The sequence below is a fragment of the Dunckerocampus dactyliophorus genome, chromosome 21 (genome assembly GCF_027744805.1).
Source record: "Dunckerocampus dactyliophorus isolate RoL2022-P2 chromosome 21, RoL_Ddac_1.1, whole genome shotgun sequence".
Taxonomy (NCBI): Eukaryota; Metazoa; Chordata; class Actinopteri; order Syngnathiformes; family Syngnathidae; genus Dunckerocampus; species Dunckerocampus dactyliophorus.
The window spans coordinates 2,922,938-2,950,227 of record NC_072839.1 but is presented as its reverse complement, the minus strand read 5'-3'; the positions used below and the strand labels follow the sequence as shown (position 1 = coordinate 2,950,227).

Sequence of the window (27,290 nt, the reverse complement as noted above, 5' to 3'; positions counted from 1 at the left end):
ACACACGCATTTTAACTGTATTGAAATATACAATACTGAACATACTGTATATTTAATATGCATACAATATGTGATATGTGCTTTATGATATTTATAGCAGGTTATATAAGAAAGTCTTTCGGCTCACACAGGATAGAATAATAGTGGATATATTGGGAAATTACATTATATAATTGTTCATATTACAATCATTATTATAAATATATGAAAGTGAGGAATTTCCGCTCCGATGTGGATGTAGCTACGAAGGAAACCAAAACAAAGGCAGCCTCCGTGTTTATAAATGGACAGGTGATTGAATAAATATATAAATAAGTAATGACGATTCCCATCACACCCAATCAAAGAGAACGTGCATTTTTGACGTCAGAGCGTCGAAACACCATGGCTGGATTCACCCGGGCAACCACACAGAAGATGAGGTAAACTAACCCAGCACTTGAGGTAAGTCAGTGCTGCGAGATCATTCTGTTCTGTGCATGCAATCGTTAAAAATAAATATAAATATATCACCAGTGGTTTTTTTTCTTGTTCTTACATCTTGACAGCGGAAGAATGCAACATTACTCCAAATTCAGCATATACGAGTACAACTGGCACTACACTTGTTTCACTCATTATAATAGAATTGCAATTGTTTGAATTTGTCGTTCAACTCTCAAGTTGGAACATCGGCCACTGGGAGTGGAACACCACGGGATATTTTACTGGCCGTACACACGGAAACTACTTCCGGTTGTCAACATCCCGGCTGTTAACGTTAGCTATAACACTGTAGCCGCTCCACGGTCTACAGACGAGTGGTAAGGAACCGCGTAATGTTTTAATTATTATTATATTTAATGTGTCTTCTGGATAGTTTGTCGTATTTTAACGCTACTTTCTGTTTCTGAACGTGTAGTATTAAATACAATAAACGCGGCGGTAGCTTGCGGTGTTTAGCCTGTTAGCACTGTTAGCAATGTAGCATGAGCCAGCTAACACGAACTGCGGTAAGATTTTGTGCCTTTTTTTATAGAAATGGCTCCGCGTGGGTTCATTGACAGTAAAAATTGACATTACAAACGAAATACACGTCATTTTCTTAGCCTGCTTACGTCTGGTTGCGTTAGTGGGCACCGTTGTTGGTTGGAAATGCATTTAAAGGGCCCATTTAACGGAATGAGCATCTCAGTACACACACGACCAGTCTCATTTGCACTGCTGTATTAATAACATTGACTGCTAACTTCAGAATGCCCCCATTAACCCGTTATTTTATGTTTTTTTCTGATTATTCTCATTAGGAACAGAACAACTGCATCACAATGGGTGAGGAGTGAAGCGTTTTCTTGCGTAAACAGTGCACATATTCACATTTGCACCTGTCAGACTTTTTGTTTGTATATCACAGATGGTGAAGAAAGGACCTATGGCGGCTGCGAAGGACCAGAAGCCATGTATGTGAAGTTGATTTCTTCAGATGGCCATGAGTTCATTGTGAAAAGAGAACACGCTCTGACATCCGGAACTATCAAGGCCATGTTGAGTGGTCCAGGTGAGTGGTTCAGACCATCCGTCCGTCCGTTTTACGTATAACGCTTGTCCTCATGTGGCTCACATGTGAGCTGAAGCCTATCCCAACTGACTTCAGGCTGGTCCCCAGAGACAAACAAGTAATCAAAATTGACATATGCGGACAATTAAGTCACCAGTCAGCCAACCATGCATGTTTTTGGGATGTGGGATGAAGCAGGAGTACCTGCAGAAAATCCATGTGTACCATATTTGGGGGAGTCATCCACATATTCTTCCGTAAAGACCGTCACGACAGTTGAGCGGTTGGGACAGAAAGAGCAGCCAATATTGGTGGGCGTGTCTCCTTACGGTGAATTTTATGAACCTTTTCACTTCCATGCTGATGTTTTTTTTTTGTCTTTGCCGCACTGCCACTTGGAGAGACAATGAAGTCCAAAAGTTAATAAGCGGCGTAGGCAGGCTCTGGGAACACATATTGTTGTAACTTCATTAAAAGGTCATTTTTGCATAATAGAGGACCTTTAAGACACCATGCAGTATTTACAGAAAGGCCACGTTGTTGTGGTTACTAAAGTAGCTGTAATGGGAGAATGGAATCTACAGTGTTGCCTTTCAGGACCGTAAACCTCAAGTATCAGCAGGCTTTTGCCAACTGTAACGCCTGTAAAATGAGTGAATCATTTTGCAGTACATGCTGACTGTATGTAGAATTACCAGTAACATCCATGTTTACTCTCCACCCAGGTCAGTTTGCTGAGAATGAAACTAATGAAGTCAACTTCAGGGAGATCCCCTCTCATGTCCTTTCCAAGGTCTGCATGTACTTCACCTACAAGGTCCGCTACACCAACAGCTCCACAGAAATCCCTGAATTCCCCATCGCTCCGGAGATTGCACTGGAACTGCTCATGGCGGCTAACTTCCTGGATTGCTAAAGTTGCTGAGTTAAATGCAGTAGCCGATAACACTTTTAGATGGTTTTGACTATTTAACTTGTTTTGCCATAAAAGAAACCATGTTGTTTTTGCATCAGGATATCAGTCATTGTTTTGAGTATTAAAGGATTTTGTTTTAATATAATGTATGAATAACGACAGGCTGCATTGCTTCCCCGGAATGTGACAAAAGTGTCTCTTCTACCGCGTTTCTTCCCCGCCCCCAGTCTTATTAAAGACCTGTTTGGATGGAATATTTGTCAAGTCTTCGTACTCCATTGTGGCAATTCAGGAATTTTTGAAGCATTGAAACACCAAATGAGTGGATTTTGTTAAACGACCGATGATGAGATTCAATGTGAAGATGTAGCCAGAGATTGAAATGTTCTCGTGAACTTCTCAGAGCAAGTCAATAGATTTAAACGCTGTGAAAATATATTACAGAAGCTGCACATACTCACATTTACTGCTAAGATAACGATCAAATTATTGATTTGCGCACTAATTTTGTTACTCGTGTGGCAAAAAAAACAGGAAATTGCTGTGACGGTCTCGCTGTGGGATTTTGTCTTCCATGCATTTTGTACTTGCTTCCTTCATTTGTTAAATGACTAAGAGCAACATTTCTCAAAGGGTTGGAGTTTATTTCCTCATCGAATTTTTCTTAAGAAAAAAAACCCAAAAATATACCTTATAAATTATGCTTCTTAGCTGCTCAACAGTTCCAAATATTTTAAAAAATGACAGCATGCAAATAAAAATAACAGAAAAGACAATATTAAGGAATTTGTTTTCGGAATATTTCTGAATAATTTCACATTTTTACAATAACGACACAGGACAAAAAAGTTCTGGAGGTTGGCCAGAGTTGACTGAATTCAGTGTGGAAACAATGTATAAAGTCACGTGGCTCGGTGACGTCACCGGCCCTTGCACTGTGCGCTGGTGCGTGGGGGCGGGAGGGGCTTCCATCATGGCGTCGATGCAGGTAAGAGCACAATTGACATCCGCCGCAAGTATATCACCTACCTGCTTTCGTCCACACGCTTTCGGGCCTCTTTTTCACACGCGGCGTCATGGGTACTTCACGGCTTTAGTTCGAAGTCGCCGTGACGTGAGCGTTAACGCGGCGACATGACGTAAACAGTAGACTCTGGCTTTTGCTAGCATTACTACCAACGTTAGCATATCATCATCAACACCGACGGCTAGCGGACAAACCAGTTAGCCGGGGCTCATTCAACATTCATTGCCAGCGATGTAGCTTTCCTGCTAACACTCTGATGCAGCAGCAAATATGATGTAACACTGTTAATTTGAGTGCATATTCCGGTTGCTGCTCGCTTGAGTTAGCTTGTGAGGCGGTTGACCTGTTCCAGTATCCTCTTGAGCTGAACAGGTGCATCGCTTCGATACGGAAAGAGTTGACCCATTAAAGGACACAATCGAATAAATACCAGGAAAAGCACACTGGCAATGCTCGTATGTGTGTAATCATCAACTAAAGCATATCTACGTAATTAATAGCTAAAAAGGGGAAAACTTAGGGGTGATGTTAAGCTATTGGCACCATTTTCTTGCTTATTAAACTATTTAAATGTCACTTCTACAAGCCATGGCAGAATGTGTCAAGCTAAATGGGATTTAAATGTCTTATTCAAATGAAGAATTACGTGACTTTTGTGTCCGTTTGTTCTGTTTCTCACTTCTAATATCTTAATGTTTGCATTGAACAGAAAAGGCTACAAAAGGAATTATTAGCCCTGCAAAATGATCCACCCCCAGGAATGACGCTTAATGAGAAAAGTGTACAGAACACCATAACACAGTAAGTACCCTTGCCATTTTTACGTGCTCAAATCTGGCTGCACAAGGTGGGAGGAAAATGTCAATCACCATTGTCTTCCTTACAAAATAAGATTACGATTGGCACCTTTTTTAAAAATAAAATGAGGTTTAGGAACGTGTTCTGTTCTTACCTATAGTAGCACCCAATTCTCTCACACTGCACAGAACACAAAGGACATAAAAAGTTGAGTTATGACTGTCGATTTTGTAGGAGCAGATCCTTTAGCATGTTCAAGGATACCATCTTTATCCTTAATGATGGTTGCGGCGGTCAAGCAGCTCGGCATCCCTCTCTGTTTTTCCCCTTTCTGAGGATTGTTGCAATGTCTGCTTGTGGTGGCTTCCCTTTTCTTTGGCGCACTGCCATCGGGGGCGTCCACCATGCACATGATGAGGGGCGGGAGGTTGGCAAGGGAGAGCGGGGGACGTGTTTTTCCTCACTGCATTCTTCAAAGCCTGTTTTGATTAATCGAGTATTCGATTGGGCCGTTGGCGGACCGAATGAGGAAACACAAACAGTTGGTGGTTTGGTCCGCAACATATTACAAAAGATGTGTAATCAAGTTGAGGCAGTCAAATAACCAATAAGATGTTCCAGGGGTCATTTTTTTTCATTGACAGCATTTCCGTCCCTCTCAAGTGACACTAATGGAGACTTTCTATTCTGTCTTATAAAATATTGAACACTTGGCAAGGAGGACTTGCCCTTTTAGCGATTTCTTGTCATTCCATTAGCTGTACGACCCATTAGACACTTAAAATGACGCTCAGAGATTCCTAACATGAATTCCAAAGTCATTTTAAAGCTTTGGAGAGCATTATTCCGTGACGACATCGGAGTCGGGCTGAAATGTTTTATTTTTTGCCTGACAAACGAAGTACTCCAACCAGTTCTGCTGCCTTCCGTGTTTAACGCGCATCCCAGATATTACATGGTATGCATGGGCGTGCCTTTTAACCTTGATGACAAACACTTTTGAGGAGCTGGGGTGGACCTTGTAAAGCGGGAACTTCCCTTTTTGGAGTAGAAAAAATGTTTTTTTGTTGCCAGAAGGTCAAGATAATTGAAGATAAAAACAAACATGGAAAAATGCACGCACTGCGGGTTTGCGTGTGACTGAGATACAGTAAGGTGCCTGTTTGTTTGGAGAACACTGACATGGTCTTGGGGTTTACAGGACGATAAAGCAGATGGCTTGGCAGCTCAAACAAGGCAACTCCTACTTGGAATATATGCTTGCTTTGTCCTCGTCCTTTTATTGTGTGCTTCACTGGACTGGCACACATAATTGCAGCATTAATTTACCTCTCCGTCCATCGCTGGTCCGATTTTGTTCCGATTTTGAAACATTTCTAAAGATCTATTAAATACCCACATATGCCACCTTAAAACCTTTAACTGTACAGGCAATGTTCTAAGTAACACTATGACATTCCTAACAGGCGCACGAGTGTTTGAATGATTCAAACCGCAGTACCTCAATTTCACCCGCAGGCGTCTAGGCCAGGGGTGGGCAAAGTATTTTGACTCGCGGGCTGCAATGAGTTAAAAAAAATTGTTCGGGGGGCCAGACTATACTCTAAGTCCCCAACTAACGAACACAATTGGTTCCAGACGACCGTTCTTAAGTCGAATATTTGTTAAGTTGGGGAAAAGGTAATATTACCAATGACATAGGTACTACATGTACGTGTATACATATACAGTATATGCGTATGTATGTAAATATGAGTTTGGATGCAGTAGTAATATTAAACGAGGATAATTAATGAAAAAAACAATACTAAAAATGATATAATAATACGTAATGATAAATGTTATTTACCTTTGAAGAGGAGTGGTCGAGCATACGTCGTTGTGGAGGAGGAGTAGTTATGGAAAAAAACGACTCGTCGTCGTCATTAGACTCTTCTAAAAGAGGTAGTGTTCTGTGGGTGGTGTAGAATTAAGCAGACCTATTAACTCTTCATAAACTTTAATCACATGCTTTATAAAACTCTTAGCCTTCCTCTCTCCTCTTTCTCCTCTTCCTGTATCTGTTGGTTCCATTAGCAGTGTCACAGTGCCCTCTGCTGGTCAAGCATGTACCAGTATAAATATGGGTTTGCTGATCAAGCATGTAGCAGTATAAATATGGACTTATAAGGCAAAACACATGAAAAAATAGACCAGTCGGCTTGTGTTCGTATCTCCGAATGTTCGCACGTCAGATGTTCATTAGTAGGGGACTTAGTGTATATTTGATACATGCACACTATTTTACGCTTATAATTCTGACAGTCCACTTGGAATTACAGTGTCATACAATCTGCTATATGTGCCTTTTTTCAGGAGCACTTTAAACATAAGACCACATCAAACAATTGAATTTGACATTTTTTTTCTACCAAATTCAGGATGTGATATACAATGTGAACTGTGAACGCTAAAACATTGACTATTAAAAAATATGTGAACGTCCCTCCTTTTTTACTTTCCGGACAGTGCAGTGGGTAGGTTAAAATGTGTGTCACATATTTTTTGACTTGTTTGTTTGGCACCATGGGTGAGGTACTTGTTTGGATCGCTGTATGTGAAAAGCTATTTAAACCATCAAAAGGTTGTCTCAGCTTGACTGACTCTGACTACTTGCAAGTCATGTTGCCAGCTTGTATATTTAAGGTTTAAATACTTTGGAAGCAACTGGCGGGCCGGAAATGCTTGGCGGGCTGCATGTGGCCCCCGGGCTGTAGTTTGCGCACCGCTGGTCTAGGGTGATGGACATACTGTATCTGTCCTTTCCAGAATTTGACCATCAGGGGGCTGTATTTGTCCCTTGTGGACTTTGCTTAAAGATGCAAGCAGCGTCGAATGGGACCTCGCACAAAGTGTGGCCTTCTATCGACCATATTTTTCATCATTCCAGGATATTGTCGTCATTTATTATCAATCAGTACAAAACCAAAATGTGCTAAACCGGAAGCAATTTTTACCTGTAAGAAACAATATAAATCTAATGAACCCGCCCCAGGCACCCCAAAACCACTTTTCATATAGAACAATTACACACTAAACAAAAATATTAACGCAACACTCAAAGATGGAACACAGAAGGCCTACCTCTGAAATATTGATCACTAATTTGTGTAAATCCCTCTTAGTGGGTATGTATCATTCATAATACATCCACCTTGCAAGATGCTGCTTTGACAGCATGCGTATTGTACGGGTGTGCCGTGGGCTGGCCACAATATAAGCCCACTCCAAAATGTGCAGTTTAAGCGTTTTGGGGTGGGGGTGGGTAGCAATGTTACAAAATTTAGAAATTTGTAAAATCAAGTCTGTGATTAATTCTATCTGATAAAGCATGACATGACTTTAATTTGATACCTCATTCACTTCTCTACCCCAAGTATTAAAGACGTTAGAGATGATTTCTTAGTGGAAAGGGTGCCTTTGGCCCCCATTGCTTTTAACATCGAGTCAAGACCAAAGCTGTGATTGACCCACAGACCTCGGCAAGTACAGCCGTACTACAAAATGTATAATAACTTAGGCACTGGAAATTTGTTTTAAAAGTCAACAGATTAACCATTTACACTTTTTAATTTTGTTTTCCCCCCACACTAACCACAAGAAATACACCTAGCTATCACCGATGACAGGAATGTATCAAATCCACCAGCATCCACTCCATATTTGAGAAAATAGGTTGTTTTTTAGCATGATTTTGTTACAATGAAGCGGCATAGAAAATGGATGGATCTAAAGGATTCATATTTTATTTGCTTTTATATTTGCAATCAAGGCATCCATATTGAAAATAGGACAACAATGTAGTACTGTAATTGCAGGTAAAAAAAAAAAAAAAACATTTAGCACAATCAGATTTGAGTGAAATTTCATCTGCTGATAGATATTAAATTGCATTTTTAAGGACGTCCCCCACGGACTCTCCCAACAGAGCGTGAATGCTCGGTGTCAGATTTTTGCATCGCTAAAATAGGGGTTTTGTAACATTGCTACATATGTGACCACCATGTGCTTCAATTACCGCACACACCGATCCAAAAAAGCACTCCTCATGCTGGCGGTTTTTCTCTATTTAGAACGCACAGCAAAGATAAACTCGTGTGTTTCATGGCTCACATACTGATTGTGGATGATGGGGCAAAATTTTGCAAAAAGTGCAGTTTTTCACAGGAAAAGCAAAATGCACTTGTGAAGTCAATGATTTAGATGCTCACCGGGCTGATGTCTCGCAAGATGGTCAGAGGTCCCGTGAGATATGTGGCGGTCACGCACAGCATCATTTTTATTCATTTAATTTTTACTTTAGAGGCCGAGTTTACCCAAAAATGTGTCTGAAGGAATCATAAGGTGTAATTTGGAGTGTGTGGAGTCTTTGCCTGCATTCATTGCCTTATGGATCCGGCGTTGCTGAAGCATAATACAGCAGATGCTGGCTACCGAGCATCTCGCCTGGCTTTATAGCATTTGCTTCCTGGAGTTCCTTTCAAACACTGTGAACATTAGGCCTTCCTCACATGAAGCCCTGACCTCATGTCACATGGCCTGAATGCTTGTGCAGAAGGAGCCCCAGCGGCTATAAACCCAAACAGCCACAAGTTCCCTGTGTCCTATGTGCTTCACTCTCCTGGAAGAAATTAGGTTAGAGATTATCATGCTCCCATCAGTGACCCCTTTTTCCATCTCCTTAGTGCTTTATATTCCGAGCAGGCTGTTCTTATTTATCTACTTGGCTGAACTTAAATATTTAGTCGGCATAGAAGGAAGACAGGCCTTCCGTCAGCAAATGATAAACGGTGCTATGTTTTTCCTTGGTACACCGTGTTTCCTTTTCATTTTTAAAATCAACACCAGGCTGTGTCTTACCTGCTTTTGGTTCGGTTTAATTTTATTTGAACATGCATGATGGTTACAATGGAATACATTTCATTACTTTGTCTTTATTTAACGCTGCGGCTTTCTTCAGGTGGATTGTAGACATGGAAGGAGCCCCCGGCACACTGTACGAAGGAGAAAGATTTCAGCTGCTCTTCAAATTTAGTAGTCGATATCCTTTTGACTCACCTCAGGTAAGCAACCGTGCGACTGCTTTTTAATGTCATTAAAACAAAGTAGAGTGTTGGTGTTGGACAGCAGGCCTCTGGCATCACTCAACATGCATTCTGGAAGGAATGAAAGCCATGCATCACAGACCAAGGCGTGTTTGAAAGGATTAGTGCAGTGATCTTATGTCACTCTGTAGCTTGCCCACCTAAACTTAGTGAATGGGCTGTTGGACAGTAAATTGGATCAACGTGTCTCCTCTGAGCCACTACTTTCTTCGTGTCTCACACGATACACAGTCTCAACAACTCATGTGCCATTCCCTGTCACTGTTGCAGGTAATGTTCACGGGGGAGAACATACCTGTCCACCCTCACGTGTATAGCAACGGTCACATCTGTCTGTCCATCCTGACGGAAGACTGGTCACCAGCCCTCTCAGTGCAATCTGTTTGTCTTAGCATTATTAGCATGTTGTCCAGCTGCAAAGAAAAGGTAAGGAACCTCTGCAAAGACAGGGAAAGGTGTATTTAGGGATGGGCATGATATAAAAAACAAAAACAAAAATGATGTACCATATTGACCAGAATATAACACAAACCATCCTTTTCAATACCTTTTTTAAAAAATAGAGAAGTATTTCCTCCAATTAGTACTTAGTAGTAGTATTTACACTATGGATTATCAATCCCAAGAGATTGGAAAATCTTCTTGCCCCATGCTTCCTCTTCCTTCTTACGTTCTGTTAGGATTTGATAAATGAACAGCACCCCCTGCTGGTAGCTGCTATACAGTACTATCCCATCTGGCCTCCGTCGCTGTTCGACCTGGGGTGTCCAAAGTGTGCTTTTGTGTGTTTTTATTGGCCCACAGCACATTGTGGAAGTAAAATTTAACAAAAAGCAAACATTTGGGTTGGGGAAAAAAGAGCAAAAAGGCACAAAAGGGCTGCAATAGTAATACTAATACCTAATAATGACACAGTTTTGTCTTTCAATATACATAGAATGTTTTTTTTCCTAGCTTTTTTGAAAAAAGTGCCCCCCCCCATCATTTGCTTTTTCAGAACAGCAATCCCTCGTTTATCACAGTTAGTCAGTTCCCAGACCCAACCGCGATCAGAGTGCGATTCAATATTCATAAATGAAATCTTTTCATAGTTCCAGCATAGAACACCTGTTTATGATCTTCTAAATGTGTTTTTTAAAACATCATTAGAGCCCTCAAGACATGAAATAACACACCTATAGTCACCTTTTACATTTGTATGACCCAATATAGTAAATATAATCAAAGGAAAATCAGCATGATTTAGACATGATATAATATAATAGGATAAAAGACTCGCTTGTTAGAAGTTTCTTGTTTTTTTTTCTGGACAACATATTTCCTTTGAATGGCTTTGCACTCATATTACCCGATATGACAGAATAAGAGTAAATAAGCCATGTAAGACATACATGAAACTCCTGCTTGAGCAGTGTCAGTCACTGTGTCCCCAGTCACTGTCCTTTTTACAGTGGCGTGTCTTTCAGACATCTGACCTGAAGCCATGAGTCCCCCTCCTCCTGCACACCTAAAAAAATATGAAATTGACATATGGAACATAAGTGATTCATTTTATAGTAATTCCAGGTCCAAAGTGTGTATTTTGCATGGTCACATCAAGTTTGACATCAGCACTGATAAATGCATAAGTAATCATCCTGCATATCTTTTATGCTGGCATCCTTCCATTTGAATGGCTTGAATCACTGCTTTTGGTCCACTCACGATGGCTATGGTTTTAAGGGGAAAGTTTAACAATGATGATAAAACAAAAATAAATCCATACTCACAGTGACAGGTTTTCACCTTGGTGGGATTGGAGCACCAATATAAATAAAATCTTCAAAATGAAACACTCCTAATGCACAAAATAATCATCAAACTTAAGAATTTGTTGATATGATGCACACAGAGCAGTGTGAGCAGACTTCATGCTGTGTCTCCTGTCTGCTCTGTTCTCCTTGTGCTGTGAGGCGTTCAGGCGCACTCATAATTTCGAGTGTTAGGCACTAACTGGTTTTCATTTTTATTTACAAATCCTATTACAATTGGTACACCCCTGGGGGTATGCGTTTGGGAACCTTAGTGCCTGTCTCACCGAACACTGACCCCTAGTGGCCAATGTTGAAGACAGTACTAGATTCATAATTGCAATGCTGCTTCTGCTTTGTAGTTTTAGTTCATTTAGTTTTTATGAACCACTTTAATTCTTGAAAATGCTTAATTTAGGCCAAGAATAAGTGAAATTCCTTAAATATGTATTTTTAAATACTAATAATGGGCCATATTCAACCACAAAACATTGATCATTCATTCATTACTTTAATTAATTTTTGAAAAACCACGATATAGGGAGGGAGCGATAATCGAACTGCAATATTGCGAGGAATTACTATATGCGACCTGTGATGGACACCCCTGTTTCAGGCGTACCATCCAGCTGTTATCATACCCTTGGAAATCCAAATGAGATTGGCCAAACTCCACTATTGAATAATGATTGATGCATTGATTTGTCATGCCCATCCCTCGATGCAGTTAATTAGTGTGATGAATTGCATGCTGTGCGTCCATGTGAACTCAAAACGCATGCTTCTTCTGCAGAGACGACCACCCGACAACTCCTTTTATGTAAGAACGTGTAACAAAAATCCAAAGAAGACAAAATGGTGGTATCACGGTGAGTATATTCCCAAAGGGGCGATCACCTTGAAACGGTTTGAATAACAAATCACCCCTGCTGTGTTATCCCCTTCCCAGATGACACTTGCTAATGTACAAAGTTTGCAACAAGTCCCAGAAGAAAGAAGTCCTACTGACCTACGTGAAGCACTTTTTAATCATTCAGTCTCAGAACTCTGACCTTTGACTGGAACAATGGACACCACGCGCCGGAGGCTCTTGACTGCATCCCCCCACCCCCCCCCCCCCCCCCCACCCCCACCCCACCCCCCCACCCTTCCCCTTGCCGGGCAGTTTGATGCATGTTTTAGTTGGTAATAACAGCAGAAACCCGCAGAAGGTCTAGATGCACCAAGATGGATCCTCTTTTGACGGATAGTAATGCAGTACATACGGAGGATTTTTATTGTATTTCCTGTTTTTTTTTTTTTTTTTACCTTTTTTTGTGTGTGCGGATGCAGTCGAAGGTCCTTGTGTTGTGCAATAATAACCAACTGACGGACGCATGCTTGGGCCGACAAAGGAGTTCTTCGAACCTAATGGATTTCTGGAAAGGGCCTGGCCATCATGAATTGCTTCATTTATTTTTTTTTATTATTATTATTATTATTATTATTATATGCACTGTGAGAGTATGTAGAGGCACTGTCAGTACATCATTCCCAACACTGTAAGCAGACCCCCCACTCATTGGTTGTAGTTTGCAACACTGCTCATCTTGTGTGGTGTTATGTTTAGTTCTACTGGGGTAGTTTCCACATGTCCAGCCTTAGACATGAGCAGAGGCCTCTCTTCCATTGAAAGAATGTTGCTTTTTTTTTTTTTTTTAAATATATATAAATATGCTTCTGAAATGCTTTTTTTGGTACTGTTTGTGGGAGTGGGGGCTGTTTTGAGGACTCACTATCTTTTTTTTTGTTTTGTTTTTGGATATAATATATTATTTTGTGTGTTGTATTTAAATCTTTTGGCAAAGGTAGAGAGCGATAGAAAAGGAGTCTTTACGTATAGGATAAAGACAACAAGGCTTTGTGATTCTGCCTGGTCAGAGTTATGGCTCAGGTACTTTTTTCAATAAAGAGAATGCCTCGAAAAAGAAAATACCTATCAGATGTTTCAACTATATTTTCACCAAAAGAGACTTATGTTGTAAAATAACATGTCTGGAGGTGTTGTGTGTGTGTATATACACATATATAAATGCTTGAATGAATGTTTTCCTAATTAGGACGTGTACAGTCGTAAAGAAACCATACTATAAAAATACGGAGTAGTTTCCAGTGGGATTGCATGCATTTTTTAACTTTTGTTTGCAAAAGTGCGTCAAAAATTGCAACGGCTGTGAATCTTGGCATAACTAACGCACTCCCGAGGGGCTTCGTCATTGAACCGGTCATCGATATTCCGAAAGAAACCAATAAGATACTTGAATTTTCCATCTTGGATTGTTTGGCTTTTTTTTTTCTTTCTGCAGATTTTGCTTTGTTTGTCTTGAACGAGGTGTCGAGACCACAGCACCCCACTATGTCAAATATATGTAAAACATCTATTTAACGAAAGTTTTTATTCACGACCTTTGAAATGTTCTCGCCTGCTGTACAAGTCACAAACACCATGGTACTGAAATGGCTGTATAAAAACAAAACAAAAACAGCCATAAGCAGAACTTTAAGTTACATGGATATTTTATTTTCATTTTTTAGTTTGGCCTCCCTAGTTTGCAGGTGGTTTTGAGTGAGTAAAACTAATGAGGGTTTATATTTGAAATAAAAAAAAAACATGTTCTGGGTTGTTCAAGCTCGATGTATTAGGTGCCTGTGCAGTTTCATAATCGATAATAAAAGCAAAGATTCACTTTTGTTTAACCGGTGTGCACAGTTTGTTGGTAATGTGATTGGGTTTTGATTCATTCATTTGGATGAGCTGGTACTTCAGGGTCACCTGTGAGACAGTTGCCATGGAAACTGACTGACTCCAGCATCCTCGAGGGACGTTTTGGGACAAGTCAATATACATCATAAATAGAAGATACATGTTCTACAGTACAGTACGACATAACGTAAATATCAATATTTGTTTTATTGAAATTTCCTGACGTGAACGTCAGATTTGAGCTTGAAGAAACATAGCCTTTTAACCTTTGAGGTGGCTAAAATCAATGTTTCATTCAAACAAAGTTTATCTGGAAATGTAAATAACTGAATCCAAGCTGCTGAAGAGGAAAACCAGGACTGGTCCATTCCGTTCAGGTCGGGGGGTGTCCGATTCACTCAATATTTGCTTCAGTCTCACACCGCCTCATGACAACCACGTAAAACGTTTAACATCATTTATACACATTACTCCCGTACATAATAAGATTAATCACATTTTACTTTCGGTTTGACGTACTTTGCATTTCTATAACCCCCGCGTATAAGATGGTATGATTCAACCGCCGTCCAGTTCTCTTTAGTGTTTGCCAATGTTGGAGGTGTTACTGGGGTCTGGCCCTCGACAAAGGTAAACAAAATGGCTCAAAATGTTTGTCAAGGCTTGTCAAAATAGTTGCCGGGTTGTTCGCCATGTTCGCTACGCCGTCGAGATGCACTTAAAAGAGCCGAGACTCGGGTGTTGTATAGATGGAGCGCTGTGGTGATGCTAGCAAGAAGGGTGCTCGGCCGACTTGCCGTGATTAGCTTTAAAGCAACGCTACGTGACATTATGTCCGCTAGTTGAGAACATAGGGCTTTTTAGACATGTCCTTCTCTTCCTGGACTCCTTGCACAGCATGCCCGTTTGTTTTGGAGAGCTGCCACGCAAAGGAAACGGTGCTTTTCTTCATGGAAACGTTAGCTTCCGGCTAAAGTGGACCAGGCGGAGCAGTCAATGTAGGCTGCAACCTAAAACCCATTCCCATTTTTTGAGGCAAGAAATGATGTGCGAATATAACGTGTGCACAATGCGAAGGAAATGCAGGCAGATGACAGAAATGTCTTGGGTGCAGTCCAGTGTATGCTAACTGCAGTTTACTAATGCATCCATCTAAAAGAAATAGATATTATAGCTGAAGTGAAACCTGAAACATTCAAGAAATGAAGTGAGGACTGTAATGACTGGTTGATGCATCATGATGTATTATATTATAGTAGAATAGTAATATTTGTATACTTCAGGGTTGTCCAAAGTGTGCCCTGGGGCCCATTTGTGGCCCGTGTCACATTCTTAAAAATATAATTTAACAAGAAAACTTTAAAAAAAAAATTAAAAACCAGCCCAAATGCTAAAACCAGCAGTAATTTTACAAGAATAAAGTCAAAATATGAAGAGAAAAAGGCTGTACTGTAATGAGAAATAGTCATAATAGTGGTAGTGGCATAAAGATGAAATGCTTAAAACGTTATTTCTTTTCAAAGTCATATAAGAATCAACAAATAGTAGTAATTTTTGGAAAATTAGGTTGCGCAAGAAGTTACGAGAATAAGGTGAAAATATTATGGGAATAAAGTCATAAGGTGGCAAAAAAGGCGCAATTTATTATTAGGAAAGAAATGTCATCAGAGTCCTAGTCATTGAGTTGAAATATGAAAGAACCAACACGGTATTTTGAAAAAGGTTTTAATATTATGAGTACAAATAAACAAAGTTGTAATTTTTGCAAAATTAGGTTGGGGGAAAGTCATAATATTACAGGAAGAAAATTTCTGAAGATTAACAAATTGAAAATATTTGCTAAATTAAAGACAAAAACTGCAAAAATGGGTAAAAAAAAAAAAGAGCAAAGTTGAATGTAATAATAATAGGCATTTTCACCTATATCACAAAGCTGTGATGCTGTTGTTTCTTCTTAGCATATCTTTACAAAATATCAAAGTGGCCCTTGCATCCTTTCATATTTCACAATATGGCCCTCGGTGGAAAACGTTTGGACACCCTTGGAGTAATGTGTATGTTAAAGTGCCTGTATGCAACTCCAAATGACATTTTTTGAAAGCAAAAAAATATAAAAACACCAACACTGGGTAGCATCTGTTACCAATAGCGTTTTATAAGAACAGATTGTAGCCTGCAACATTAGTAGACTGCATCACTATTTTTTTGTCAAAATTGCAAGACTAAAGTAAACAAGAAAGATGAAGCGAAGTGCATTATCGAAGTTTTTACTGTGCCACATAAAAATCTCTGGTGGGACAGATCTGACCCCTGGGCCTTGAGTTGGACACCTGTAGTTTCGTGATATCATGTTTCTGCAGAACTTGGCCGTGGAAAGCTTGCTTCTTTTGTCCCTCTCTGTCACATGGGCTCCAGCCGCTCAGTACACTTTCTATCAAGGCCTCGTCTTCCTGCAACTGCTGTGACGTAGTCCCTATGATTACCGTAATGACTTGTATATCACTAGAAAGCGCAGAGTCTCTCGCTTCAGAAACCATTGGAATGATTTGCATAGTTCCAGACAATTAAAGTATGGCATTGCAAATCCTGTGTTAAAGGTTTAAAAATAATCATTTGGACAAAGCTTAGCACGTAGCTCGCGGGTCGTCCTCATACAGGACACCGAGAGTTGACTCATCTTCCCGTCGTGGCAAAATGTGTGAGAGTGAACGGCCATTGTCGCAGGTCAGGATTCTCCCTTTTTTCAGGGGGAGCTTAGCTGCAGTAACATGAGCAAAGCTTCTTCAAATAAAGCTTCATTGTCTGCGTGGCAGCGGCCGCCGGGGCATCAGAATGTGTGCTACGCCGAGCGCCTCTCCCTTTTAACGTCAGTGCTGGCTTTGCTTGCAGACATACAATATGCAAAGTCTCTGATCAGATTGTGTATGTGAACCCCCTGCGTGTTTCCAGGTGACTGCCAAAAGCCGCCATGATGTATTTTCTCCTTAGTGCCGCCTTTGATGGCAAATGTCTATTCTACAAGTCTTCCATGATGCTTTTCTTGTTTCAGGAATAGAGCATGGCTCAAGTAAAAGTACAGACCTCAGCACCCCTGGCTGGTCCTGGCCTTTCACCCGGAGTTCCTCTGGCGGCCATGGCCAGCCCAGGACCCCTGGGTCTGCAGCCCTCTGTCAACGGCACAGGCTCGTCCCCTACACCCGCCTGCCCCGCTCCTGCAGCAGGATATGGGGACGCTCCTGTGCCTCTCACACCACCAGGTAGATGATTTCCCAGTGCACTCTGGTATCTTTTACATCTTGGACATCGTTATAGCAGATAGAAGTATATGTATCTTTTTGTATTGGTATATTTTTCCCCTTATAATCTAATCCAGGGGTGTCAAACTCCCTTTGGTCTGCGGGCCGAATACAGCTTAATTTGAGATCAAGCGGGCCGGACCAGTAAACTCATTGCAAAATTACATAGAACTAACAATAAGCCCACTTTTTTCCTTTGTATTAGTCACTAATACTAATAATTAGTGCAAAGAATGAGTAAATTATCAAAATGTTTATTAACAGAATTTTCCTTTTACATTATGAACAATATATTATGAACAAGAGAATAACATAAGAACATAAATAAAGTATGTGCAATTTTAACAACCCTTTTACACAGTTAAACATATATTTAAGTGTGTTGTACATAAAACTGATCACAGAAATAGTAACAATGTTCCAAAAACATTTAGTACCAGCCTTGTGGAACTTAAAAACACTGTTTTTCAACATCTGGAAAGCAATTTGAACAAATGAATAACTTTCACAGAAATTATTCGTCTTGCTTGGAATTTGCCCCTGAAACTTGACATCGTTTATCCTGCACAAGTGCATCAATATGAGGCATCATGTCCTGAGAAGCAGCCAATTTCAGAATCTCATTCAAATGCTTATGTGTGAGCTTTGAGCGCAGCTTTGTTTTATTAATGTTCATTAGTGAGAAAACTTGCTCACAAAGGTAGGTTGTCCCAAACATGGACAATGTTTTAGCAGCTAGTGCTGTCAATGTGGGATAGCCTGGTAGGAGGTACTTGTAAAACGTGTCCAAGCTTACAGAGGCAAATCTGTCCTTCAGTTCTACATCACACTGCAAATCAATGATTTCAAGTTGCATGGCAACGGGCAAATCAGAAGCTTTGACTGTGAATGGTGAGCGAAAAACTGCAAAATCTGTTTCGAGTTCGCTAAAAACCTGAAATCTTTTCTCAAACTCCATCAACAGCCCTGAAATCTTCTCTTTGTACCGTTTCACGTCAGAATTAACGCTTGCTGCGCACATATCTTTTAAACAGGGAAAATGAGCAGGGTCACCGCTTGCCACCTGCGTCTCCCATAACCCGAGCTTTAACTTGAATGCACGTATGCTGTCATAATACTGTGTTACGATTTTTTTGCGTCCCTGCAACATTTTGTTAAGAATATTCAAGTGCTCAGTGATGTCAACCATAAATGCAAGGTCCTGCAGCCACAGATGGCACTGTAATTCCTTAACAGGTTTACCTTTTTTCTCCATGAATTGTCCGATTTCATCACGTAAATCAAAGAAGCGCTTTAGCACAGCACCTCTGCTTAACCATCGTACGTTCGTGTGATAAGGCACACCATGGATAATGTTACAGTCACTGAGAAAGCTGTCAAATTGACGATGATTGAGACCTCTGGCTCGGATGAAATTAACAGTTCGGACAACCACCTCCATGACGTGATCCATTCTTAGCGATTTGCTGCATAATGCCTCCTGATGCAAAATGCAATGAAATGTCCAAAAATTACCTCCCCCATTTGCGGCTTGTACTTTATCTCTGAACTTTGTCACAACACCTGCCTTTTTACCGATCATTGACGGCGCACCATCAGTAGCCAGGCTTACGGCGCGTGACCAGTCCGCTCCGACTCTGTCCAGCGCTCCAACGACGGAGCTGAAAATGTCCTCAGCTGTTGTGGTGTCGATCATCGGCACCAGCTCGAGAAACTCCTCTGTGACATTCAAAGTCTTGTCAACTCCACGAATGAATATGGCCAGTTGAGCGACGTCCGTGATATCAGTACTCTCATCAATCGCAACAGAAAATGCCACAAATGACCCCACTTTGCGTTTTAGTTGGTGGTCCAAATCTGCAGAGAGTTCCGAAATCCTGTCTGCCACGGTATTTCTTGTCAAGCTTATATTGGCGAAAGCATGTCGCTTCTCAGGACACACAATTTCAGCAGCCGTCAGCAAGCAGTTTTTGATGAACTCTCCATCACTGTACGGCTTTGATGCCATTGCTATTTGGCTCGCAATTAGGTAGCTGGCTTTCACCGCAGCATCACTGGCTTCTCGGCTCCGGGTGAAAACAGATTGCTGTTTCTTCAGACGCGCCATCATTTCATTTACCTTCTGTTTTCTCAATTCTCCATGCAAACTGTTGTATTTTTCACCATGCTGAGTTTCGTAATGGCGCCGAATATTGTATTCTTTAAGCACCGAAACTTGCTGCTGGCACACCAGGCACACGGGTTTCCCATTCACCTCCGTGAACATATAAGAACATGTCCATTTTTCTTGAAAAGTCCGACACTCTGTGTCTACTTTTCTCCTTTTTGACAAAGACATTTTGCTGATGAGGGTGCGAGGCAAACGGAAAAGTAGATAATGCAATTGTCGCCAATAGACGCTGTACAGACGTTCAATTTTACCAGGTTAAGGTGGTCCTAGTTCCGCCGCAGTGTTGCTTTCATGTTGTCTGCACGTACTAAAACACTGCGCCCCCTAGCGGATAATACAAGAACTACAAATTTTAAAGAAAATTCATATTTTTTTTTATACAATGCAGCTTTCTTCCCCGGGCCGTACCAAACCACCAGACGGGCCGGATCCGGCCCGCGGGCCGTATGTTTGACACCCCTGATCTAATCCAATCCTTATTACAGTGTTTTCCAACCATTATTGAACCAAGGCACATTTTTAGCAGTATGCTATGTAGCATTCAATTTGTGTGCTTAACTGCATCACAAGCACAACTCAGAATTGTTGTGGCCACTCGGTGTCACCAAAAAAAATCAACAACCACCCCACTTAACTTAAAGGAAAATCACACTTTTTTGGGCAATTTTGCTAATCCTATCCCTAACCCATCATCCGCAGTCCTTATGTGACACATAAAAACACAGCTTTCTGTTTTCTGTGCGCTCCAAAGATAGAAAAAGGGCTCCAACAGGGTTTTATGGTTTTCTGTCCATGCTGTGAGCGCGTAGTAACAGGCACATTCATGATAACATGTAATACTTGCAGTATTTTGCCGTATTTTGGTCATTTTAAAAAATGATTTCACAAAGTAACATAGGAAGGAACGCTACACCTCGCGTTAACTTTACCACACTCAAAAACAAAAACACAGCAGCAGTGGCGGCAACTGTAATATGTAGCGTTACCTTTCGCGAGTGGCCTGACATCTTGTGGACAAGTGTGTGGTGAAGCTAGTCACAGGCGAGTCTCTAGCTGGTGTGGTGTGGTGTGGCGAGGTGTCACTGCGCCACTATTGTAATTTTTGGCCGTAACAATGTTAATAACAACGACAATGTCGCAGTCTCTTGGTTAATATGCAGGTCACATTATGGAAACGGAGCATTGCTGGCGCTTTTTGGAGGTTTTTTCAGAAGGCTTTATAGGCGGAATAGGTGCGTCCTGTTACGTGCATTCTTAGCTGCCTCTTTTTTTTTGTTTGTTTGTTTGTTTGCTGTGGGCTCAGCCATTTTGTTAATAATTGCAGTGTGATTTTTGGTCAGTGTGGTGTGTTTAGTTATCATAGAGAGGTGTACTCACCCTGACTGTTCTTTGAGTCTGTGTTTCACTTTTTCTATTTTTGTGCATTTTGCTTCACTAGTTTTATGTCCTGGTTTTGCTCCGTTCCCAGTTTTGCGGGGATTGTTTTTTACTTAATTTTCTTTGACCTATCAGTGTGTTATTTTTCCCTGCCCGGTATTTTTTTCTTCCTTACACTTTTTTGGTCCCGTCCTGCCCTAAACACCTCTGGGACGTAACACTGACTCTCATAAGGTTTGTGGATGGCTGGCAAAGTTCCCCAAAAAAGTGCAGTTTTCCTTTTAAAGGGCAGCGCATGTTTAAATGACATACTGGATGTATTTTTTTGATATGTTTTTTTTTTGTGTGTGTGTGTGCGTGCATGTGTGTGTGTTTCAGGTTCCCCCCAGGAGAACATGGCAAACCCTAAAGAGAAAACTCCAATGTGTTTGGTGAATGAGTTAGCCCGTTTCAATCGGATCCAGCCTCAGTACAAGCTCCTCAATGAGAGAGGCCCTGCACATGCTAAGGTGAGGGCTGTCAGAACAATGTCTTGAGGAATGAATAGATAATAAAGTGTTACAATGTGCGCACACTCGCACACAAATCATATTGGGAGAAAAAACATGTTTGATAGCATATAAATTAAATGTTGTCCCAGCGGCAGTTTTTAAAAGCGTAGATGCTGTCATCCTTGAGTGGGACATATGCAGCATATTTAAATGTATCTTGTCTCTTTGACGTAAATGGTACTTTTTACATGCAAAAGGCAACATATTGCCATCTGTAAAGACCACATCGTTGCACGTTAAAGTTGTAATGTTGCAATTGTTGCCTCTGGGTGTCGCTGTTGCAGATCTTCACGGTGCAGCTGACTCTTGGTGAGCAGGTCTGGGAGGCAGAGGGCACCAGCATTAAAAAGGCCCAGCATTCCACAGCTGCCAAAGCCCTGGCTGAGAGTGTACTTCCCAGGCCGATGCCTCGCTCCCCCAAAGTGGACATCAACAGCAATCCAGGTACTTGCAACCACATTTATTACACCTTAGCTGCATAATGAGACTGTTCTTGCCACAAAAAAATCATCACAAATGTGAAGTCTGTGAATTCTTCTGCGCTTCAATTTCTTTAGGGTTTTTTTTGGTCATTTCTCGTTTATCACTCTGTGAACTTCCGCAAAGTAGGATTCCTTATTTATAGGGGTGTCTCATAACATTGGCCCACCGATATTATTGGCCCGATGATGGCATAAAAATGTAAAATCTGTAGATATCTGTATCTGGTTTTGCCCTATGATTTAAAAAATGTGCGCGTGCATGCGCGCGTGTGTGCTCTTTGTTTGTTGGTTCATTGTGAATGTCTTGTTTGCTGTGGATGCATGGTTCCTGAGAGGTTGTGATGCTGCCCGCTACATGATACAGTATGTTTTTTCTTTTGCTACTTTGGAATGAAGCTCCTGTTGTTGTGAGTACCTGCAACTGCATGTGGCTGAATTAAAGACTTTTTACCTGCACTACCCTTCCTATCTCCGCATCCTGGGGTCACAACCATGCCTAAACGTGACAAAAAAAGCATATTTTTTGACTGTACGAAACAGCAATGATTTACTAATATATTTTTGAAAAAGCGAGAGCGAAGCTGCGTATTTTGAAGCGCGCCATGGCGAGGGATTAGTGTACACCAGCAAGTGAAGTTGTTTGACGTTTCACTTATGCACATTTTCCCACTGATTGTTCATCATGGCACCATTGTGTACCTCCTGACACAGGCAGTATAACACCCACAGTGGAGCTGAATGGTCTTGCCATGAAGAGGGGAGAGCCGGCCATCTACAGGCCTTTGGATCCCAAGCCTTTGCCCAACTACAGAGCTTGCTACAACTTCAGAGGCATATATAACCAAAGGTGAGCAATAGGAACGTTTTTTTTAATTTATTTATATATATATATATATAAATAAATTCCCAAACTCCCCACTATATTTTCAAAAAGGAAGTCACCTTTTGAAACCGTTGAATATGTCTGAAAAGAAAGAAGCAGAGCTTATTCAAAGAAATTCACATTTTAAAGGAGAACTATTCTACTAATGTTTGGGCCTTTGTGTTGAGTTGTGGACTCTTCTAGAGCAGCTACACACGATAATCCACACAGAAAGCTTTCTAGATCTTCCAGACTCTGTGCCTCTTCCTGCAGTGTTTCCTGCCTCCCCCCCAAACGGTCTGTGTAGTTTACTCCACCCCTGGCCCTCCTCCAGGTGCGCCTCCCCCCGATCCCACTCCGCTGTGATTGGTCACAGTCCAAGCGCTCCTGAGGACTTCCGGCACGCTTCCGAACCCCTTTTGTCCCATTACCGACACAAAATAAACAGTTAGGACACTGATAAATTGTTACTTACTGCTTGCTCTCCTGACTCTTCAGCACGACCAAGTAACGTTGGAAAGGTGTCGGACTTCAGCAACAGTTTGGCGGATAGTCGGGCTTCGTATTGGCCCATGTTCACAAAATGGTCCCATGTGAAGTGCCGCTGACAGATGAGCATCTTTTTCTCCTGCTGGCCGGGTCAGCAACTCCAACCACTTCTGCCCGATTCTTGCCTCGTTAGGCACACCCCAACAAACATTTCGACGTGCTAACACGGTGAGCAGAGCGGGGTGCTGGGCATGCCAATATAAGAATGTCGATGGAACTTAGTGTTTAAAAAAAAAACAAAAAAAAAAGCGTGCAGAGCCGTCCAAAACTGCTTTCAGGTCTCACCTCCAAATGCGCAAACTTCATTATATGGCGTGTTGCCATCGTTTAACACGAGAATACGACATTGTAACAACATTTATAGGTCAGAAGCAAAGCATAATGGGTCCCCTTTAAAAAAAAAAATCATCTGGCATTTTAGATTGATATTGAAGAGGCAAAATGGTTTGAAAATAATATGCAATCAAATAAGATGAAATGAATAAGATTGCAAAAACAAACTCTTAAAACAGTTATCGATATCGGGGTGCAATTGATGCTGCTCAAAGTTGAACTGACGTTATGACAGCTCCAAGAGCCAAATGGGGTTCGCCTGCAGATGGCAGTGTTTCCTCATTTTTATATCACCGTGTCTCTGCAAGCAGGCAGAGCACCCATTTTGTATCTCCCAAGACAGAATATTAATGTAGGTTTTATGTATTTCACCCATGCAGAGGATTCATATGATGTGCTTTTATCATCACTACATGGAGCAAAGATACAAATTGGACATTTCTAAATGAAAAACCTTGCTTCGTACTTCTTTAAAAATGTGTATAAAGCTCCAAAAAGTGTTGCTGGAGTGGCAGTGTTGGCTGAATGAGTCTCGTCAGCAGACGGGCTGGCATCTGGCTCACATCTTCTCCTAATTGATCCACGCGTGAACAAACAGGCGCTGACTGACAAATGTCTGTGGGGTCGAGGCAAAAATCTGTTTTCCACTATTTCGCCTGTCAATGTCACGGCCCAGATGAGTTTGGTTTGGTTTCCTTCTGCCACTTTTTAAGCGAGTCAAGAGTGGTGCTGAGGAGAGAGATGAAATAAAAGGAATGAGAGCAATCATTACCTCAAGGTCATTTATGTTTCCACGAGGTCGCTCTCTTTGAGTGTGGCTGAGCCCCGGATTAATGAAAGCGGGACCTTGAGAAAATGAATTCTCTTCCCGCGATGACTGACTATGTGGCAGAGTGACAGGCTATGTCCACAATCTGTCATGCTAATGACGCTGCGGTGAAACCAAGGTTCCCATATGCCCATGTCCTTAGCTTTTATGATGAATAAGAGTGATCTGGAATCATGTTGATTGAGAATCTTCCCATTAAAAGGCCAGTCTGGCTCTGATCCATCAGCGCTCTAATCACCGCCAAGACTCGTATTGATTCATTCAGAAAGTGCTTTGATGAGAAAATATGGCCATGATATGTAATGAGCATTTATCAGCGTCTTAATGAATCTTATTTATGGTGAAAGGGCCTGCGGATAATTTCTTAGCATCCAAGTCCACTTTAAAATCAGCAATTGATCTTTAGTGGTGTCGTAACCACGCCGTTGGTCATCAATTGTGTGGAAAACCCGCAAATCTTTAACATGAGTCATTTATGCTATCAAAAACCAACATTTTTTTTTTTGAGTAAAATCCTGTTATCATTGGAACGCCCAATTCCTATGAGTCAGCTTAAGTCAAAAGTGACCTTAGGGATTCCAGGTCACGTGACAAGGGTCCTTGGCATTGTCTTAACCTCTTTCTTGAGTCTTTCCATGTTCTTCCTACTTTTCCGCTACTCCCCCCTTTTGCCCCAAGGGGTGTTCTGTCAGAATTTGGAGTTGGGACAGGATACCCCCCCCAACATGGGAGCAAGGCCGAGCAGTCTTTTGGCCACCCACATTCTCCCACACCTAATTTGGTTATGTCAGGAACATTGTGTCAGCGTGAAGAATGAACGTCTGCTGGCTTCTCTGCCCTCTTGACATTTGCGCATGTGACCATGTTCTCGCATTGTTTTTCTTTTCCTTTTTTCTGTTTGACATTTAATGTCCCAAATCTGACACACACAGATTTTGTTCACATTTCAAAGCATTTTTACGCAAAGTAAGACCTTAATCTTGTCTGAGGCTCGTCCTTCATTCAGAACAACTGTTGTGGTTATGGTTTAGTTTATTTTGAACATGCGAAACAGTAACATGTTTAGCACAGTTCAACAAGTTGACGCCGCCGACGTCACTTCCTGTCCACCCCCAAATCACGGGAACACATTTACAACACCGATGAGCATCAGTCTTATTTTATTGGGTAATAGCGGTGTTACTTCATGTCTAGAGGGCTCTAATGTTAAAACGTATTTAAGTTCGTAAGCAGGTTTTCTCACAAGGAGTGGGAAGAAGCAGAGATTTGAATTATACTTCTTTGGAAGCGGAATCAAAGGAAACTGAGGTAGCAGTGTTATTTTTTTTACCTACACCATTATTCACCATTAATTATAAACAGTAGCAGGCGCACGTGCCTAATGCGGTAAAAACTTGTAACTGTATGCTTTAAATGGGAAACTGGTGTGCCATCTGGTGGACAAATATGAAACCAAAAAAACATCAGATCCTGTACTACAAATTTAAGATTTTAACATAAAGGTCTGTATTATCGTAATCACTGGCCACTTGGTGCTTCGACTCACTTATTTTTTCATGTTTAGAGGGCTCTAATGTTAAAAACTGTATTGACAAAGTCATAAACAGGGTTTTTTATGCTATTTGATTTATAAATAAGGAACCCTGCTTCCTGCGGAAATTCACTCATTACTGTTTCGCATGTTCAAAATAAACTAAACCATAACCACAACAGTTGTTCTGAATGAAGGACGAGCCTCAGACAAGATTAAGGTCTTACTTTGCGTAAAAATGCTTTGAAATGTGAACAAAATCTGTGTGTGTCAGATTTGGGACATTAAATGTCAGACAGAAAAAAGGAAAAGAAAAACAATGCGAGAACATGGTCACATGCGCAAATGTCAAGAGGGCAGAGAAGCCAGCAGACGTTCATTCTTCACGCTGACACAATGTTCCTGACATAACCAAATTAGGTGTTCCGTTAATTTTTTTGAGCAGTATATATTATATACTGTGTTTTTATTTTTATATATATATATATATATATATATATATATATATATATATATATATATATATATATATATATACCGTTGTTTCATTGTGGCGAAGAAAAAAAGATGTAACAAGACTCAAGTCTCTGAATGAAAGGCAAGCCGTCATAAAGTAAAAGAATGGTGCTGATTGCTGCGATCTCTTTAGTCATGTCCTTGTCCAATCAATGACAAGCATGCGCGTGTGTTCCACACACTCTTGCATAAGAAATACAGAGAACGTTGCAGTGAAAAGCTCCTTATCCTTGAAAAATAAATCTCCCTGTGCTACCCGCAGGGCTCAGATGAGCACCAGCTCCCAGATGCATCTTGGCTGGTCTGCACTGACATCTGCACCGTCTGTCTAAAAACGCTAAATCTGCCCATAAGCACTTGTCTATAGTCAACATTTCCTTCTTTTGTGGAAGGTATCTGATATCCTCACAGCTCCTCCCATCACTCACTTTCTCCCTCTTAAGTTGATAATGTTGGTTATCCACAGTCCAGTGGCCCTGTTGGCTCTTTTTGTAGCCCAGTCGGGACTCTGCGCGCTCTTTTGTCCACTCATGCATTCCACAGATGTTGTCTCTTCTCCATCCCATCATCAGCTGCCAAACCCCGCAGGAGAGGCATCGTGTTTTATTGCTTCCATTTCTCCAAATGTACGTATCACCACGCGTCTACGTGGATGAGTAAATCAGATGCATGGCGTCACATGTGACATAAATAACCACAGGAGATGCGCAAGACCAAAGAGTATGTCCACATTGTGCAAATGGGTGTAGACTCATAAAGCGATGTTTTATTTAAGAGAGCAGGCGTCCAAAACAAACAAGTATTTGGAAAGCTTTGCAGGCTCACTATCACTTCAGGCT

The 27,290-nt window shown here is 41.2% G+C and overlaps 3 protein-coding genes across 3 annotated transcripts in view; all 3 read left to right on the top strand.

Annotated features, from left to right (window-relative positions):
• The first annotated feature begins 695 nt into the window (after positions 1-695).
• On the top strand, positions 696-2,547 carry LOC129173918 (elongin-C). The gene is made up of 4 exons (XM_054765272.1): positions 696-803; positions 1,287-1,311; positions 1,394-1,537; positions 2,263-2,547. The coding sequence occupies exons 2-4, from the start codon at positions 1,308-1,310 to the stop codon at positions 2,451-2,453; spliced, it is 339 nt and encodes a 112-aa protein (XP_054621247.1). The 5' UTR covers positions 696-803; positions 1,287-1,307; the 3' UTR covers positions 2,454-2,547.
• Positions 2,548-3,409: 862 nt separating this feature from the next.
• On the top strand, positions 3,410-13,948 carry ube2wb (ubiquitin conjugating enzyme E2 Wb). Its single transcript, XM_054766280.1, has 6 exons — positions 3,410-3,441; positions 4,190-4,281; positions 9,278-9,380; positions 9,693-9,848; positions 12,006-12,081; positions 12,162-13,948. The coding sequence occupies exons 1-6, from the start codon at positions 3,427-3,429 to the stop codon at positions 12,173-12,175; spliced, it is 456 nt and encodes a 151-aa protein (XP_054622255.1). The 5' UTR covers positions 3,410-3,426; the 3' UTR covers positions 12,176-13,948.
• A 500-nt stretch (positions 13,949-14,448) lies between these two features.
• The window catches only part of stau2 (staufen double-stranded RNA binding protein 2), an 87,321-nt gene continuing 74,479 nt past the window's right edge, over positions 14,449-27,290 (top strand). Inside the window, exons 1-5 of the mRNA XM_054766357.1 lie at positions 14,449-14,585; positions 17,005-17,212; positions 21,177-21,307; positions 21,634-21,793; positions 22,543-22,678. Coding sequence (XP_054622332.1) covers positions 17,014-17,212; positions 21,177-21,307; positions 21,634-21,793; positions 22,543-22,678 — 626 coding nt within the window. The 5' untranslated portion in view covers positions 14,449-14,585; positions 17,005-17,013. The remainder of the gene's footprint in view (positions 14,586-17,004; positions 17,213-21,176; positions 21,308-21,633; positions 21,794-22,542; positions 22,679-27,290) is intronic.

Bases quoted from the DNA above. Each gene is read 5' to 3' on its own strand.
- LOC129173918 (XM_054765272.1), top strand. The intron at 1,538-2,262 runs GTGAGTGGTTCA...CTCTCCACCCAG, and splicing joins GGCCATGTTGAGTGGTCCAG to GTCAGTTTGCTGAGAATGAA.
- ube2wb (XM_054766280.1), top strand. The intron at 4,282-9,277 runs GTAAGTACCCTT...GGCTTTCTTCAG, and splicing joins GTACAGAACACCATAACACA to GTGGATTGTAGACATGGAAG. The intron at 9,849-12,005 runs GTAAGGAACCTC...CTTCTTCTGCAG, and splicing joins TGTCCAGCTGCAAAGAAAAG to AGACGACCACCCGACAACTC.